The sequence below is a fragment of the Brassica oleracea genome, chromosome C9 (genome assembly GCF_000695525.1).
Source record: "Brassica oleracea var. oleracea cultivar TO1000 chromosome C9, BOL, whole genome shotgun sequence".
In the NCBI taxonomy this organism is placed as follows: domain Eukaryota; kingdom Viridiplantae; phylum Streptophyta; class Magnoliopsida; order Brassicales; family Brassicaceae; genus Brassica; species Brassica oleracea.
Genome location: NC_027756.1, coordinates 2,778,862 through 2,798,013, shown reverse-complemented (window position 1 = coordinate 2,798,013; position 19,152 = coordinate 2,778,862). Strand labels below are relative to the sequence as shown.

General features: G+C 34.2%; 2 protein-coding genes across 5 annotated transcripts; both read right to left on the bottom strand.

Moving 5' to 3' along the window:
- Positions 1-3,275: 3,275 nt before the first annotated feature.
- Positions 3,276-5,285, bottom strand: LOC106317029. 3 transcript variants are annotated; one of them, XM_013754888.1, is made up of 8 exons: positions 4,923-5,285; positions 4,707-4,859; positions 4,449-4,631; positions 4,181-4,379; positions 4,006-4,106; positions 3,764-3,917; positions 3,585-3,688; positions 3,276-3,490 (listed from the first exon to the last, which is right to left on the bottom strand). In XM_013754888.1, the coding sequence occupies exons 4-8, from the start codon at positions 4,268-4,270 to the stop codon at positions 3,325-3,327; spliced, it is 615 nt and encodes a 204-aa protein (XP_013610342.1). In that variant the 5' UTR covers positions 4,271-4,379; positions 4,449-4,631; positions 4,707-4,859; positions 4,923-5,285; the 3' UTR covers positions 3,276-3,324. The 3 variants fall into 3 exon arrangements, with proteins under 3 accessions (XP_013610342.1, XP_013610345.1, XP_013610343.1); XM_013754891.1 differs by having other exon boundaries at positions 4,945-5,285; XM_013754889.1 differs by having other exon boundaries at positions 4,707-5,285.
- A 4,984-nt stretch (positions 5,286-10,269) lies between these two features.
- LOC106319016 (serine/threonine-protein kinase pakF) lies at positions 10,270-15,755 on the bottom strand. Of its 2 annotated transcripts, none has more exons than XR_001265411.1 (13): positions 15,156-15,755; positions 13,725-14,163; positions 12,781-13,396; positions 12,667-12,707; positions 12,523-12,591; positions 12,356-12,456; positions 12,164-12,242; positions 11,929-12,027; positions 11,509-11,577; positions 11,357-11,406; positions 11,186-11,267; positions 10,963-11,068; positions 10,270-10,766 (listed from the first exon to the last, which is right to left on the bottom strand). XR_001265411.1 is itself a non-coding variant. In XM_013757215.1 (13 exons), the coding sequence occupies exons 1-13, from the start codon at positions 15,539-15,541 to the stop codon at positions 10,637-10,639; spliced, it is 2,256 nt and encodes a 751-aa protein (XP_013612669.1). In that variant the 5' UTR covers positions 15,542-15,754; the 3' UTR covers positions 10,270-10,636. The 2 variants fall into 2 exon arrangements, 1 of the variants encoding a protein (XP_013612669.1); XM_013757215.1 differs by having other exon boundaries at positions 10,963-11,057; positions 15,156-15,754.
- Between the last annotated feature and the right edge of the window lie 3,397 nt (positions 15,756-19,152).

Genomic DNA, 19,152 nt, shown 5'->3' with positions numbered 1-19,152 from the left:
CTACAAAAAGAAGTTGTAATGTTTCTCAAGTAATATATAGAAGATATTATATTTCTAAGAAATAGGGAAACAAGTAAATAATGAGAATCTTTTTAAAGAGACGGTTACGAATAAATAAAATTAATGTTCAGAGAAATTGAGTGGCATGTTTGGATTCTGTAAGAGAAAGTACGTAGTGCATGACATCACCGAATTTGGAAGCGAAGTTGAATTCCAAAAGTCTCTCCTGATTCGAGGAGAGAGTTGATTGTTCTTTTTCGTCTTACGATGATTGGACCTCGAAAAGTTGAAAATGTGCGAGCAATTGCAGCCGCTGTTTAATGGACCCACACCAAGAAGGCATCTATCTTCCTTTTCCATCACTAGAATCTTTTTATTATGCTGAGTGGAGGACCAAAACTTGCATAATACTTCTCTTAATGTATTTTTATAAATTTAATTACATGTCATTGACCAAAAAAAAATTACATGTCAATATCTTTAGGTTTCTACTTCTCTACCACACGCACGATCATTTGTCTTTTTAACCCATAAGGATCCTTACATATTATTGCTCCTGGTCAAATATACTTCTTTTCTTTCTTACAACCACACAACCATGTGACTTAGACGTATCACAAATAAATGTATTCTCATTTAACTTATCGTAGAAACGTGTCACAAAAAGAATCACAAGGTTTATGCTTTCCAATATCCTCTCTTTTAAACCAAGCTTTCTTAATTTTTTTTCTCCATAAATTTTTTTGGAAGGTCGATCTATTTTTTTAATACTGTTTAGTTTTAATTCATAAGAAGACAAAGTTCAAATAATTATCTTTGAAAAAAAATAAACTAAAAAAATCACGAATAGATGACATAAACTCAAAATAGCATATAGATAAAAGTAGAACCTGCCAAGATTGAGATAGTACCTACTAACATACTAGTTTTTGTACTAATTCTCAATGCGTAAACCTTACTGACCAGGCTCCTCATTGAGTAGCTGTTGCGGCTAAGGGGAACATGACGAGCCAGAGGACTATGATATCTGATCTCTTACCGCTTCCACTCTATTTTGAAACTAGTTTTTTTATCCACAATAACAGCTTGAGGAGAACTCAGATTTTAGCGATCCATTACTATAAGATAATTCCCACCAATTCTGACCTATGATAGTCTAACAGTGGCTATTAACTTATTAACAAAGAGGGAAAAAAACATGCCACCGAAACGTCAAGGAGACTAAGCAAATCAACAAAACATCAAAACCGTCATTCCACAAGAATCCGAAACTTAACGAGAAGACCGTCTCCACCAAGAGCCAGAAACTCTTAAAAACTCTGGTCAAAATCCATATACAAACTCAAATAGACAAACACACAGTACCACACCAACGTAGTACTCGTCGAAAATCATCGGACCTGCTCGTCAGCTACAAGATCTGACCCAAAAATGACCAAAATCATTTTACCACAACCACAAAACACAGACAAAGAATACGAGATGGATAACAAAGAAGAGCAGAAGACATGAGAAGAATGGAGAAGAAAAACAGTTGATTTTCGACTACCGCGCACAAGGCGGCGGCCGCCAGAGAAAGAATACTATTTTATATAGATAATCGGTCTACGATGTGGTCTGCTGCACAAATGATCTTAACTGATCGTACTTACATAGTTGATTACATTGGGTCATCTCTAACTTCACTTCATATTTTACTCCGAAATGGAACGAAAAATGGAGTAATGAACAAAAAATAAAAGCATTATTTCATAAATATAATAATTTATTTTTTCATCGGTGCATATTTTACTTTATTCTGGAGTAAATTATGAAATGAGGACGGAAAATATTTCCTGCGACATCTTCTTTAAAAAGATATTAATAGACTTTTGTGAATGAAAGTCAGAACCTTTATCAAAGTTCAGTTAATCCAGAACACCTACAATGTTTACCAAGGAATTTGAAAGAAGCCTCCAAAGTGTGATTCACAACAAATCCTTCTTAAACCTTTTTATAAGTTCATAAGTATTGTAATACATCCAAAAGACTAAAAACCTAAATGTATCCATTATAAGAATCATTATAAACTCTACACTTTATAAAAGATATGTCACAATCCGTGACTCACAAATGCGATTGGACAACCATCTCACTCAAAATTTGATAAGTATTTTATTTAGTTCTCATGTATTTGTTGAATTATTGTAGCTAGGTCTGGGCATTCGGGGTCCCAATCGGGTTTCGGTTTTATCCAATCGGGTTTCGGTTTTTCGGGTTTATCAAAATTGGCCCCATTCAGATTATATGAAAGTTCGATTCGGGACCGGTTCGGGTTCTATCGGGCTCGGATCGGGGTTAGTAAATCTTCAAAGAACCGGTACAACCCAATATACTTTCGGGTTCGGGTCCCAATCAATTTTTCGGTTTAAAAGTACTTGATTTTTACCTATTTTATAACCAAAACATGAGTAAAATCGGTTCTTCAGTTTTAAAATACATGATTTGTATCTATTTTGTAACCAAAACTTAAGTAAAATCGATTCAAAAATAAGGAACATCAACTGTGATCATTCAAAATCAAACGAAAAGTAAACATATTTACTGATAAAAAAAAAACCAAATAAATAAAAGCATAAAACGAAAACCAAGTTCTCATGAAATGAGAAACATTGTTTAACGAAAACAAAATCAAAATCTAAATACTTCAAGATTCAACGGCCCAACCTTCATGTAATAGAACCACCAACCTTCATGTAATAGATAAGTATTTTAAATGTTCAATATTTCTTAGTGTATTTTGGATACATATTAGGAATTGAGATCATGTTTGGTACAATATATTTTCGAGGTTTTGAATGTTTCGGGTTCTATCGGATATCCATTTAGATTCGCGTTCGGTTCGGATAATACACATAACCCGAAATACCACAAAACAAGATCCATTCAGTATTTACGTCGGGTTCGAATCGGTTCAGATTCATTTTTATCGGATCGGATTCGGTTCGGGTTTCCGGGTTCGGTTTATTTGCCCAGCCCTAATTGTTGCCGTTGAAAGAGACATCATTGACGTTGAAGAGGAATAGACGAGAACTGGCCAAGCTAATGCATGTCAAACACTCTATTTGACTAGAAGGTTTCACTTCAGAGATTTGATAAACGGTTTGTTTAGTAACGTGGCATATGTTTGATTCAAACATAAAGAATAATTTTTCCTTTTTGAAAACTGAAATGTCATTGTTATCAAAGCAACATACAACATTGTAACAAACGGAAGTATAATAAAGGAACTCTTGCAGTAAAAACAATATCAGTCTACAAAACAGTGTTTCATTATTAGAAAAGCTAAATAGACCAAGCACAAGGGATACTGTTGCATCGCCATATCCTTATGGATAGCATGCGGGTTTGGGGAGATGTCTTGACCAAATACCTTTTGTAAAAGTTGACCACATCTTTCTTGGAGATGTTTTCTAGAATACTCCTAACTCTCTTGTTGAAACGGAACCGTCTGTACACCAACACAGACACCAACACAACATATATAAGTTACTCTACGAATGTAAATACTATGGTAATCTAGGTAAAAACACACACACTATTACCTTTTTTCAGTAATCTGTTGCCACAAATTCTCCCCATCATCATCAGGATACTCATCAGATGTAGTTTTTTTGTATTTTCCAAAAACATTGGCTTCCATAACTTCCTGCAAATAACAAAATAAAACAATTAATTACTAAAGACTACATAATAATTTTCATATTTATAATCAATATCTTACCAAAAATTCTTCTAAACCATCTAGATAGAGGTAGATTTGCTCTAACAGATACTGAGGGTTATGGGCTGATGACACCACAGTGATAGAGAAGAGATTGATTCCATAATGAAACTGAAGTTCCCCGCCAACTTCAAATCCAAGCTTATTCTTCATCCTAGAGAAACAAAGAATAAATCTCAATAAACATAAAATTTTCTTTATTTAAAATTGAAACAGAGAATTACAAAGAAAAGCAAACACACCTTAGCCAGTAGATTAAATTTTCTTCTATCATTGAGAAGAAGAGATGTAGAACTGCAGTTTTCTGAGCATCAACCCTTTTTGTTCCAATTTGAAAGGAAACCTACATCCAAACAAATAGTACAAGTCAAGAAACATATATTATAATATCAAAGAAATAGAAGTATCCATTTATACCTCAGCTAGAGAGTTGATGTCAGACTTTATTCGGACAAAATCATCAAACGTGGTTTTGGAACCCTTAGGGATATCAGTTTTTTTTATCATCTCGACTATCCTCAGGAAGAGGTGCTATTTCATAGCTTTCAAAGAGTTTTGATATATTATGAGCTTCATCTTTTAATATATTCCCAAAGAATACACTTTCAATAAACATCTGAAAAATGATTTGATTAGTTAAAATGAATAAAGGTTAACAATGAAGCCAAATGAGGGAAGTAATTACCTGAGAACGCAAATCAGAGATGAACCGAATAATTTCATCAATATTGATGAACTTAAGTTTCCTCAACATCGCATCAACAGAGTAGCAAGATTTAGAGACATTTTCCAGCAATAGAAAGTCAGAATGGTCACTGAGGTCAGAAATGTTGTTTACTAAACCAGCACCAACAATCTCTTTGTCAGTCTACAAAGAAAATTAGAACAATTGATCAACTTCAGAAATCAATTTGCACAAGATAATGTTTAGATGAGTTCATACCACAAAACTGTCAGCCGATGGAGAAAAACTTGTAAACACATTCCAAATCGTTGATATGTAGAGATGGAATCTTTCTTTAAAACCGCTTGTTTTAATCTCCACTTTGTTTTTATCTGAAAGTGTTATGGACGTATTCAAATTTGCTTCCTTTCCCTGCACATATAAAATTGAATTTCTCATTTAATACATTTCATGTAAAGAAACCAAAAAAATTACCTGAGATAAAATAGGGGCTAACGATTCTTTTAAAAGATGTAAATAGAATACGCCCAAAGCTTGGCTCCTCAAATCACTTCCAATTTTGCACAAGACAGAAAGATTGAAAGTTGGGACACTCTCATCACATGAGTGCCACAACTTTATGTTTGGTTTGTCCACAAGAAGATCAGACTCATCATCAGTCCCAGCCTCATCGTCATCATCGTCAGTCTCGGCAGGAAGAGGTAGCACCGTAGGTAAAAAAGGATTAGGAGGAGGGAACTGGAAAGAACCAGGTTCATAGCAAGGGTTTATAAACTGGGAGGAAAACTTCAGTTCTGTATATGACGTGTTGAAAAACGGTTCAGTCAGATCTGCAAAAAAAAAAGAGGTATTTAATGTAGAGTTATATTTAAACAAAAATGATTCAGAAGCATAAGTCAGAGATACCTTTCTCATTAAAAGACTTTGTAGACATATCTAGTCTCATCTGGATAAAAACATTTCAGAAGCTCATCTACTGATTCTTTGCTACAAGTTTGATTGAGATGATCTGCACAAACCGAATCTTCAAGAGGCATATGAATCATATTGACTGCAAATGAATAAAATGTTATTAGGAAAGTTGATCATAGTTTAGTGTTAAAAGCTATTAGAAAAGAAATACAATATACCTGCAACTTGTTTAGTTAGGGCACAAGGATCACAGCCAAGGTAGTGTCAAAAGAATGAAACTTAGACTTCTTTATCAAGTAATACTCCTCCATAATCCTTGAAGAGAAATTATCTCTAAGAAATTGAAGATATTGATAAACAATATCAACAATATCAAAGATCTGTAACACATATTTTAGAATTAATATACAGTGACAATCATGATTATAGTTAAAAATAATAAATAAGAATAGAATAGGGCTGGGCAAATAAACCGAACCCGAAAACCCGAACCGAATCCGATCCGATAAAAATGAATCCGAACCGATCCGAACCCGACGTAAATACCGAATGGATCTTGTTTTGTGGTATTTCGGGTTATGGATATTATCCGAACCGAACCCGAATCTAAATGGATATCCGATAGAACCCGAAACATTCAAAATCTCGAAAAGATCTCGTACCAAACATGATGTCAATTCCTAATATGTATCCAAAATACACTAAGAAATATTGAAAATCTAAAATACTTATCTATTACATGAAGGTTGATGGTTGAAGATGGCCGTTGAATCTTGAAGTATTTAGATTTAGATTTTGTTTTCGTTAAACAATGTTTCTCATTTCATGAGAACTTGGTTTTCGTTTTATGTTTTTATTTATTTGGTTTTCTTTTTATCAGTAAATATGTTTATTTTTCGTTTGACTTTGAATGATCACGGTTGATGTTGCTTACTTTTTGAATCGATTTTACTTAAGTTTTGGTTACAAAATAGGTACAAATCAGGTATTTTAAAACTGAAGAACCGATTTTACTCATGTTTTGGTTATAAAATAGGTAAAAATCAGGTACTTTTAAACCGAAAAACCGATTGGGACCCGAACCCGAAAGTATATTGGGTTGTACCGGTTCTTTGAAGATTTACTAACCCCGACCCGAACCCGATAGAACCCGAACCGGCCCCGAACCGAACTTTCATATAATCCGAATGGGGCTGATTTTGATAAACCCGAAAAACCGAAACCCGATTGGATAAAATCGAAACCCGATTGGGACCCCGAATGCCCATGCCTAGAATAGAACATACCTTCAAACTACCGAGGTTAGTTAGCTCTAGAGACAGTGAAAATAAACGCCCTCCTGAGTTACAAGCGTAAGCCCCTTTAGACTCATCATCATCATCATCAACTTTAAAATCACCATACAATGCTTCCAGAGAAATCAACCAGCCTTTTTCTTTAAAGATAGTATATAGTTACAAACCATACAACAATATAATTAAAAAAATTATAGACAGAAAATACATGGCAGAAAGTTACAAACCATACAACAATATAATTAAAAAGACAGAAACACACTTACTATGATTTAGTTCTATGACTAGAAACTGTTCAGGCCTCTTCATGTATATTGGAGGAATATTCCAAGTAATATCAAAGAGATGAATATCTTCAACTGATTTCGAAAGAAACAGAGTGTCCACCTTCCAAATAGGACTTGCTGTAGAAACGTAACTAGAGATGACTTCTGAACCTTGTTGTAGGAAAGCAAAAGGATCAAAACCAATGTCGTAAGTATCAAAGCATTGAAACTTAAACTTCCTGATCAAGAAGAAATCTTCCATAATCCAAGGGGCATCATTATCTCTCAAAAATTGGAGATATTGATAACCATGATAGATAGCAATGATTTCACTTTCCATGCATTTGATACTGAAAATCAGAGAGATGAATAGCTGAGAAAACCTTAGCAAATTAGTATCAGATAAGAAAAAAATAAGCCAAGAATAACATTACTTGAAATTACCTTGTAAGAGTAGGTTACTATCATTCTACATTGATTGTGATGGTATAAAATATGCTACAGAAACATGTGATATTTTTCTTTTAAACACTGCATAAACTTTGTCGAAAATATTGAATTGCTTTATCTAGTAAAAATACAACTAAAATATAGTTATGAATGTTTTTAAATGATAATAATTGAGCAAACAAATTAAACTTTGTTTGTGGAAACCAATAAGTAAAAAAAAATATCATTAATCTCTTACAATTTTAAAAAAAAAAACTTTATCAGAATCACAAAACAGAAATTGATCACCATACAAAGAAGTATCAATACAAAATACTTCAATGTTTAGTGTATGGTCTTGTAATTTTATATTTTTGTGATCATTTTAGTTTACATTTTCTAATAGAACTTTGTTCATGTAGAATTAATATGCTTCATTATCTAGTGAAAATGTTGCTTCTGCTGATTATCTAGTCAAAGTTGTAGCAAAGAAGCAATTGATGAACTTTTGAATCATTTCAGTCCAATAAATTATGAGACTTGACTTGGTTTCAAAGTCTTCCATGAAAAAAGTGATCATTTAGATTATACATTCATGTGATAATGACTTACACTTCATCTTTATTTTCATATTGTTTCAACACTTTCTACAAAGAATTGCAAATCTCATCTATTTTTACAGAAGAATGGCTCAAGACTTTCTACAAAGATGTTTGTTTTCAATTTTTTCTTAAGATTAAGTTTTTACCATTTGTATCTTTTTACGATGAACTGCCTTTTGATGATCTATCTAATGATGATAAGTATATACTTTAAACATTCAAGTCGTATAGTTAAGATTGAATGATCTTAACCAAGATCATAACTATCAAAGCATTGAAACTTAGAATTCCTGGTAGAGTAATATTTTTCCATGATTTGAGAAATTGATAAACAAAAACAACCAAGTCCAATGAGACTTAGATTTGGTTTCAAAGTATTTCAAAGACCAAGATATAAAAATCATTTATATCATGTATTTTCTTGTTGCTGACTTATGTTTCATCTTTATTTCAGATTATTTTATCGACACCAAAAACAAAGGTATCATCCAATAAAATGTGACAAAATTTACTTCCAAATCTTCCAAAACGTAAAATGCAACAAGCTATTCACATTGTTGAAATCACAACAATAACAAAGGTATCATTCTCGTTTTCAAGGACAAAGAACTGGGTCTTCCTCGGGCACAATTTTATATATCCTCTCTAGCTCAGCTCGCTAAGCACATGACATGACATATTCAAAACGAATTATGACCTCTCGTAATGAGAGAGAGAGAGAGATTATCGATCGAGCTTAGCAGCTTACCAAAGCTTCTTCTTGTTAATATTCCATCTCACAATCCTTTGTATTCTTTCATATTCAGATTTCAACTACAGCATACTATACAAAAGATATCTGAATATTACAAGATTAGGTATTTAGGAACATTCTCATTTAACTTCCTGTGAATAAAATAAAATAATATGGTTGAGAGACGACTATAACGAGCGCAGAGTTGTTTCAACTAGAGGACTGTGTACCTTGTGATACATTTTTGAGGTCGTGTTGAGGTTTTATTACGCGTTTTGAGCAAGAAACAAACACAACATCCTTGACTCTAAACACACCTGCACAAATCATCCAATAAAATGTGAACTAACTATCAATGATCTAGAACAATATCACGTGTTTAACTAATACTCACAATGTCCCATGCCACTGCATATATTGTTTTAATAGATTGAATCAGAATTTTGGTCCCCGAGTTCAAAGGAAGTGTAGTATTAGCCGAAGAGATAAGACCGTGGAAGGAACTCTGTCACGACACAGAGACGCTGAGGAGATGTCACAGCTCCCATAAACAGTAGAACATTTGGATAGTCTTTTAATCAACGACGATACCTTCAGAATAAAGCAAGTACAGCAGCATAGTTACTTTCATATAATAACAGAAAGGGCCGGATGAGGAGTTGAAGATTATAAACATTGATTTAGGCCCAGCCCTTGTATATATACGTAGCTAGGGACTTATTCAAAAAAAAAAAAAAAAGGGCTTCAACTTAAAAAAGTGTTTTGGGAGGAGCTAGGCACAGCAATGAAAGGAAGAAGACGTTTCGGTGAACGTTTCCTAGACGGAATAGGATTGCGGCTGCTTAGAGCATGATTATTGGGAGTTCTAAAGTGGGATTCTTAACAGAATATAAGAACCCGTCTCTCAACTTTTAACTAAAAAAACTAAGAACTGACTCTTAAATAAGAGTTTTAAAAACCGGTTCTTAACTTTTAACTAAGTTAAAAATTAAGAGACGGGTTCTTATACTCCGCTAAGAACTGGCTCTTAAATAAGAGTTTTAAGAACCATTCTTAACTTTTAACTAAGTTAAAAGTTAAGAGACGGGTTCTTATATTCCGCTAAGAACTCCACCCTAAGAACCCCACTAATCATGCTCTTATAGGCGCCGAACTAAGAAATCGGCTTGGATTCAGCAGCCCTGTTCTGATACTGAACCGTTGGAAAAGGTTAATTTGCTTTGCTTTTATATATATAAATATTTACATATAGCGATTGAGGGATTTCAGCTTTTGTTATTTAATTCTCAAATTTACAGGAAATTTTACCGAAAAGTCATGTTACTACCACCATGCCTGAGTCGCCTTCATCTAGGTACTCTCTCTATCTCTAATATCTGTGTAGCTATTCTGAATTGTTGGTTGCTGCTCATATATGTTTGGAATGTTTTTTGTTTGTGCCTGACCACAGCATAGCTAAGCAAGAAGAAGAAGAAGCTCGCGATGATCAACCACAGCCTAATACATAAAATTAAAAAAAAAAAAACTTTTTATTTATGTTATATGTGATTTTGAGAAATCTTTTGTCATGATTCTCTACTTGGATTTCCACAACACTCGTTTTCATTGACAACAATAACAAACACAGAACAATAACAAAGGCATAATCCAATAAAATGTAACAAAATTTACTTCCAAATCTTTTGATTCATCCTCGTTCTTTTCATCTGTACAAGCAATTCTTTCAAGGAAAAAGAACTGGGTCTGCCTCATGCATAACTATATATATCCTCTCTAGCTCAGCTCGCAAGCACATGATACATTTGAAACGAACTTACCTCTCGTAATGAGAGAGAGATTATCAATCGAGTTTAGCAGCTTACCAAAGCTTCTTCTTGCTGCTTTCTCTTCATTCACCTTTCTTCTGTAGCTAAGCTTCTTCTTCAACGCCAATCAGATCCTGCTCAGGGTTTTATTTTTCCTTGAGGGAAGAGTTGTCTATGGATGCAGCACGGGTTGCCTGAAACTGCATAGTGTATTTCCTTTGAAGCTCTCTTAGTTTCTCCATAACTTGTTGGAACGTCGGTCTGCACTGTGGTTCACTGCACAAAATATCTTACTTGCGTTAGCTACTGCTTCAAAGACGTATTAGTCTAAAATAAAAATACAACTGTGAAAGAACATTAGAACCTCTATCAGCTAACTGTTTTGGCAATCAAAGTTAAAAACTATTCAACCACAATCAAAACCAAACACAACTTATAAAAGTTTTTGAATGTGCAATGTTATATTACGAACCTATGCCAGCAGCTTTCCATAAGAGAAATCCACTGAGGATCAACATCCTTTGGGACTTCGAGTCTCTGGTTCATAAACCCCACAGCTCCAATCACCTGCAAGTATTCTAAATAAACATATCTTTATAAAATGGCCTTTAAGATATGGCCAAACTATAGATTTGCTAACTCTCATTTGGGAACAATTCTTTTGAATTTTTTTTTCCTAATTTCGGAAGTTATACCTGCATAGCATTTAGATTTTCCCACGGAATCTTCTCAGTCACAAGCTCCCATAGTACTACTCCGAAGCTGTAAACGTCAGACCTGAGTTTAAAGAGAAGAAGCATTGTTAGAGAAGAAAGGTAGAAACTAATGAGCAAAGGAACTTAACCAAGCACAAAATGAGAGTCTACTTTTCATCAGCAGCTTCATTTCGAAGAACCTCTGGTGCCATCCATTGAGGCTGCAAAACAGGTAAAAAAAAGGCAATTGAATTCATAATGAGAAGAATTAACTTCACCAAGAAAAAGAGGAATCATTTTGGTAAGAGACTTATGTTGAATACCGTTCCTCTTCCTGTCTTCGTAGTGAGGTATGTCTCATGCTTAATACGCGAGAGACCAAAGTCAGCAACCTATTTGAGATGATACGGTAAGTTAGCTATGCAAACAGAGCCATATAAAGTTCAATACTAGTTTCTACTTCTGCTATTAAAAATGCGGTTTATGAGTTTACGTTGAACACAAGTTAAATCAAACACAATGGAATTACTAGACCAAATAACATTATTGTTGTACCTAAGCTAATATTATCAAATAAATAAAATGAAATAAAATCGAAATTCCATTAGACATGCATGTCCTGTCATTCACTGACAGCATTTGTACGTAATCTCCATAAAGTTACCAAAGACATGATGGATACCTATTACTTGTCAGGACTCAGGATTAAAGGAACTGTATGGATTTAATATTGGAAAAAATACCTTCACTGTCCAGTTTCGATCAACCAGTAGATTTGATGACTTCAGGTCGCGGTGAATGATGGGTGGACTACAATGGTGAAGATAGTTCATGCCACGAGCCTGTGGGAGTAAGTACGTAAATAAAGTATGCAACATGTTGGATGAGATGTACGGTGACAGAACCAAAGAGTTGAAAAAGAACGATATGCACAACAATGTCGGCATACAACTATCAATGATCTAGAAAATTACTCACAATGTCCGATGCCATATGGATACGTCGCCTCCAATCCAGTTTTGATGTGTTCCTCTGCAGCAAACGGAATAGACTTCCACTGCATATATAGTTTTAATAGATTTTTGAGTGAGTCAGCATTTTGGTCTCGGAGTTCAAAAAGAAAAAGCATAAAAGGAAGTGTAGTATTTAGCCAAAGAGATGAGACCGAACCGTGGAAGGAACTCTGTCACGATACAGAGACGCTGGGGTGATGTCACAGCTCCCATAAACAGTAGCACATTTGGATGTCTAAGTCTTTTCATCAACGACACCTTCAGAATAATACAAGTAAAGCATAAGTACTTCAAAATCATAATAAAGCAAGTACAACATAATACCTCTTGTCTAAAAGATGTAATGATCTCTTCAGAATATTCTTGTTTGGAGAACACCTTTACAGCCACATCCTGCAGTAACATTAGCAACTCTCATAAGAATCAACAATGCAGATTCTACATCATCAACAGAAGGCAAGAACGTACAGATCCAAACCATAGACCGTGGTAGACAGTTCCACATGAACCTGTACACATAAAGAGATTTTATTACAGAATGTTATTACCACTGCAAAATGTCTTGAAGGATAGATTCATCACCTTGCCCAATCTGTTCTCCAATTGTCAAATCCTCCCACAAGATTTCATAGTCCAAGCAGTCACTATCCATATCAACCTTGTTCATAACGCTGCTGCTAGTACTTCCACAGCTGCTAGCACTGCTCGTGCTGTTCACATTAACAGGGGAAGACCAATACCCGCCCACAGCCTCATTACTAGCAGCCTTATTACTCTGATGACCTTCTTCCTTCTGCGGTTCGTTCTGCACCCAAGGCCACACCGAATGACCACGCCTCCCTTCCAAACCCTCTTGCTCGTTCCCTTTCCATGGCCATGACAACCCTTTCTTCGCCATCCACTCTTCAGCTTTTGACGCAAGCGTCTTAGGAATCTCGTTTTCATCGCTTGAATCTCTGAAGGGCTTTGAAGAAGAAGACTTGTCATCGCTGCGTAGGAACACACCGAAAGGAGACTGGATAAAATCTCCCCTCGCTGTGCTAGTGCTAGCACCTGCATCCTCCTTACGTTCAAACAAAGCAGCTTCGAAGAAGCCTTGGTCCGAATGATGACTGTCCCCACTTCCACCTTCATGGTGTGCAGAACTATTATCACCTGCTTGCATCTTTGACCTGACCTTGTTCCCCACCTTGGACGCCTGTTATTTCAACAACACTGTTCAAACGATTGCAACCAAGGTTCTAAAAATCAGTCTAGGCGGCAACTCAGTCCTATCCGAAACAATTTTCTTAAAATTCGATTTATACTGATTTATACGATTCAAATTGGTTTAAACTGTCCTATATCGATTAAATTTGTCTAATTTCTTCTGTTTTGTATATCTAATTTTCATAATTCTTCATACTAATTTTATAACTCAACTTAAAAACTAAAATATGTCATATAATGTATTATATATAAATCAATAATTTGCTAACGGTATAAATAAATAAAAAAATATGAGAATATTCAAATTAAAAACTAACCAAATCTGATATCTTGGATTTAATAGCAACTTGTATAGGCTGCTGAGAGTCAAGTCCAAGCTTCGACGCAACAGCCTCTTTGGAGTCAAGACCAAGCTTAGATGCAACTCGGCTAAAGCTTGTTCCCTCTTCTTGCCCTCTCGTCTTGGCTTGAGAGACTCTCGGGTCTTGAAAGAGAGCCGCGTCGTTTGTGATGCATATGATCCCAATAAGAGAGCCATCATCATCGTAGAAAGGAGACATTGTGGTCACTACCGAAAACCTGTCTCCTGCTTTGTTCTTGACGGGAAACTCACCGGTCCAGCTCTCTCCGCAGCCGCAGCGGCGAGTGATGTTCTGTGCAACCGCGGCGTCTTGGTCATCTACGAGAATATCGATCGGGTCTTTCCCGAGTGCTTCTGCTGCTGAGAAGCCGTAAAGCTTTTCCGCCATTGCGTTCCTGGAACAAAACCGTGCAGTAGAATTTTGAATCTGAATATCAGTTAGGACACATGAGGTACACAGACGCTAAATCGTTTCTATTACAGAAGCAACGAGTTATGAATCTGAATATCAACTGGGACACATGGGATAGACTTACACTGGATTGTTTCTATTACAAAAGAAACGAGTTATGAATATGGATATCAGTTGGGAGTCTTGGGACACATAAGACAGACAGATGCAAGATTGTTTCTATTACAAAAGAATCGAACTCAGCAAAAAAAAAAAAAAAATTATCATAATGTAACTAATTTAAAGAGTTCATAAACTATAGGAATCAAATCCACAATCATCTCTGACACATCAGATCGTCGTCCCAGACACTAGATTGTTTCTAATTACAAAAGAATCGAGTTCAGCCACAAAGCACCATAGTCTAACTACTTCAAGAGTTCCCAAATCATTTCGGAAACAAGAGATAGACAGACACTAGATTGTTTCTATTACAAAGCATCGAGCTTTGAATCTGAATATCAGTTGGGACACATAAGACAGACAGATACAAGACTGTTTCTATAACAAAAGAATCGAGTTCAGCAAAAAAAAAAAAAAAAACTACCATAATCTAACTAACTTAAATAGTTCCAAATCTTTATGAATCACATCCACGATCATCTCAGACACATAAGACAGACAGATACAAGATTGTATGTACTACAGAAGCATCGAATTCATTAAAAAAAAAAAAAACTAGATTGTTTCTATCACAGAAGCATCTAGTTCAGCAAAAATCTAAGTTCTAACTACTTAAACTACATGAATCCAATCCAAAATCATTTCGGACACATCAGATCGTCTCCGACACTAGATTGTTTCTATTACAGAAAGCATCTTGTTGAACAAAAAAACACCCCTAATCTAATTTTAAGAGTTCCTGAACTATGAGAAAGACAGAACACTTAGATTGTTTCTATTACATAAAGCATCATAGTGTTCAAGTACACTCACCAAAAGATGATTTGTCCGTTAAGATCAAAGACATGAACAGCTTGCGCCATAGACTGCAAAATATTCAAATACTGTTTCTCCGTAAACTTCCCTCCTCCACCAGATCTTCCCTCCTCGCCGCCGCCGCCACCACGGCTCTCCTTACGCAGCGGGGAAGCGTGGCGAAACGACGCCGTCCCGCTCTTCCTCCACCTCGGGGCAGCACCTCCTTCGCCGCCACTGTTTCTCCTCCGCTGCGGAGACACTGAATGCGAGCGCTGCTGCTGCTGCTGCTTAACCTCGGCGGCCGAGACCTTGAGCCTAGACATCTCGCGCTTCAGATGCTCCTGGCTCTCCTCCAGCTCGCGTATCTTCTTGAGAAGCTCCTCCGCGGGTGGAGTCTCCATTTGGGGACGGAGATCGAAATCTGAAGTCAAAGAGAGAGAGAGAGAGAGAGAGAGAGAGAGACAGAGAGAGAGTTGAATCGGAGGAGATGATGAATCACGGCGAGATGGTTTGTTGTTTGTTATTATTAATCGGAGGAGATGATGATGAATCACGGCGAGATGGTTTGTTGTTTATTATTATTTTTTTTTTTTGATGTTTGATCGCTTACTATGCTTTCTTTCTGAGACATTATAAAACTATATATTTATTTAGATTTATTTATGGAGGCTGCTTTTCTATTAGTGGGGTGATAAATGATCAGTTTCGAATCGATTTAAGTTTGGCTGCTTTCTTATTTTTCTCTACCAAATAAAGAAAAATACCAGATTAGATGGAAATGGATTTATTTGTTATACCGAAGAAAAAATGACCTAACTTTAAATACTAAGGAATATTTAAAAATTTCGTATAAAATAAAATGAATAAGAATATTTAAAAATTTTGAAATTAAAAAGACAAATTGTAAAATTATGATTAAAACATTTAAAATTTTCTTGGTTTATCCATTTATCTAAACTTTTTGTATTTTTTGTTACCCATGAAGAAATAGTAATTTAATGATTTGAATATCCACTATCATTTTTTTGTTTCAGTTTACAATATCTATTAGAATTTGTTAAAACAAGGTATATATATATTAAAAAAAAACTTAAGTTATTGTATTTTTATGGGGAGTAATTTATATATATCAGGAGTAATTTATTTCTTTTTTCCAAAAATTTAGTTATAATTTGTATATATCAGGAGTTTCCAATGCAAAATTTCCAAGTGTATGTTTTATACTAATTTTTTTGTAAAAGATGTATGATATATATTGAATTGAAAGAGCCATCACTACATGTAAGTCCTCTCTATCAATACAGACCCCACGCAATTTATTTTACATGCAAACCCATTCCATTAATTTCTCAAGAAAAAGGTTATCTTTTTGGTAAGGTCAATTTAAAGTCTCCTATTGGTTGGACTTTGGTTCATTATGGGTTCTATACCGGTACCATCATATCATCGATGAGAAGTTACTTTTTCTTTTCCTTGTTCATGTCATTTCATGACCACTTCCGTTTAATAAACTTTTAGACCATGCTAACTTATATAGTAAAAAAATAGACTCTCGTAAAAAGATAGCATAGTTAAATTTATTGTGAATATACTTACTAATTAATGCAAACAATATACTCATAGGTAAATATGTAGGACATATTCTAAGTCTTTCTTTATTTTTTTTTTATAAACTTGATTAAATATTGATTCGTCTTAATGTTGTTCAATCTCGATTGGTGACGCAGCAACATTATCGAGGTTAGCTTTCATATGCACGTTAACGTCGTTGTCACTACAACGAACATGCTTGATTCACACAAAGAATACACCTAAATTAATCAAAATCTCGTGATCGCGGTGCATCTGAGCCCCTGTTGGTTCCAAATGTCAACTCTTTCTCTCACTCTCTCCTTTTTTAAATAATAGTAATTATAATACATAATATTAATTTGATCCAAACTGGTTATAATTATAAACCGAAATGGTTAAAAGTTACATGGTACAAACTGAATAAAACAGAACCGATAACCTTTCTACCAGCTACCTTATGTAAAAATGGAAACTTAAAAAGGCATGGCACCAAACAAATCGTCGTTACGTGTCTTAAAATAGAAACTTGGACGGAGTTCTTAACCTAATAAAATATAAGATTGGATGTTTGTTTTCTTCATATAATGTTTAATTTAGACAGGCAAAATAAAAACATATACACTTCAAAACTCAGAACATTAAATATCAAAAGTTGTTTCATGGTTCATGGTTGTAATACAGCCACATGTTTGTTAGATATAAATAATCACGTCGACGCATCTATATCCATAAATAGAGGAGAGGTTATAGATTCTTTGAATTGGTATTGAACTGCAAGTTGAGTTGGTAGATAACCAACCATTCGAACAAACAAAAAACGAATAAGATATAGAAGTCATGAGTCATAATATCAAGTTTTGATACACTTCCAGATTATTATATAAACTTTATCTTGCTTACACACGAGGAGTAATATCTAGTATAATAACCATAGGTTTTATATTTTGCTACTATATATACTAATAAAAATGACATTTTGAGGTTCCAAAGAGCGTCTACATTAGCAAAAAAAACTTCTTCCAAAAAACGACACGTAGCATTTTTTTTTTGTAATTGTCCTTAATGTAATATTACCATTTCATATAAAAAATTAAATAAATAAATTCAAAAATTAGAATATGAAAATATACAATATAATAAAATATACAATATTACATTTTTTTACGTTTAGTTTACAAAAAGGTTAAAGAAATAAACTTGAAAATTATAATAAGAAAATATACAATATAAGAAATGATAATATTAAGTTAAATAAATAAACTCAAAAATTAGAATAAGAAATATACAATATAAGAAAATAATAATATTACATTTTTTATATTTAATTTTACAAAGAGGAATGTCCATGTTAGGATACAAATCTTTTTTCCAAAAGAAGTCATGTGGCTCATTAAATCATATGACCAAAAATAATAATTTTGACCGGAATAAACCAAAAATAAGCAATCTCTATTTCTTACGGTTCAAACAATCTTCCATAATGTAATATTACCATTTCATAGTATACAAAAAAAATTAACAAGAAATTAAAATAAGTAAATATACATTATCAGAAAAAAACAAAAAAAATAGAATAAATAAATATACAATAAAAGAAATGGTAATATTACATTAAATATAATATCTGAAATAATGTATAGTTTTACATTTTTATTATTTCCAAATCTATACTAATAATATTACATTTTTATATGAAGAGACTGTTTATTTCCCTATAAAAAAATGGCTATAAAACCATTCACGCAGCAACAGTGAGCTCACACCATTGCCCCCTCATCAAAGAAGACTTCAGCAAAAAAAAAACAATGACTCCACTAACTTTGTAGGGGTTCTTCGCGTTGGAGCATCTCAGAATCAAATATTTTTATTTGATTATATTCAATTCTATCAGGCCGCGAGTATGTGGAGCTTGCGGTGTCGATTTTTTATGCCATGCGATTATGATTTGACTAAGCTTCTCACTTTTTTTAACAAAGCAAAGAAGAATAAGTTATTGGGGTTAACTGATTCATTGGTTAAGCAGAGTTAAGAGTGACTTTGTGTGTTGTGTGTGAGCTTTGGCAGGTGAGAGTCAAATTTCACTTAGAGGATAGGTGTATTTCTTTATACATGAAATTTGGTTCAATGGTGTTTCGTTAACATCACATAATCTTTGCCCTTTCGCATAAAAGAAATCTCAGTGTGCACTATTCTCTGTTTGGTGAATGACATAGTCTAAACTTATATACCTGTCACTTTATTTTCATGGAAAACACAATTTTTCGACATTTATGTTCCGTTGAAATTTACAGTGTTCGTGTGTACCCGAGTGCATGGTCTTGCATGCTGGTTCTCTTTGATGGAAGGTATCAAGCCATCACAAACTTATATGTTTTGTATTGCACTTACGATTAATATACCTTTAATGTGAAACAAATAAATAGAAAAGCTAACATATTAT

Coding starts and splice junctions, on each gene's coding strand:
- LOC106317029 (XM_013754889.1), bottom strand. CDS start 4,270: ATGATAAAAAAAACTGATATCCCTAAGGGTTCCAAAACCACGTTTGAT. Junction 4,107..4,180: donor ACATCAACTCTCTAGCTGAG/GTATAAATGGAT, acceptor GTTTGGATGTAG/GTTTCCTTTCAAATTGGAAC. Junction 3,918..4,005: donor AATTTAATCTACTGGCTAAG/GTGTGTTTGCTT, acceptor TTGTTTCTCTAG/GATGAAGAATAAGCTTGGAT.
- LOC106319016 (XM_013757215.1), bottom strand. CDS start 15,541: ATGGAGACTCCACCCGCGGAGGAGCTTCTCAAGAAGATACGCGAGCTG. Junction 13,397..13,724: donor AATCCAAGATATCAGATTTG/GTTAGTTTTTAA, acceptor TTGAAATAACAG/GCGTCCAAGGTGGGGAACAA. Junction 10,767..10,962: donor ATGGAAAGCTGCTGGCATAG/GTTCGTAATATA, acceptor TATTTTGTGCAG/TGAACCACAGTGCAGACCGA.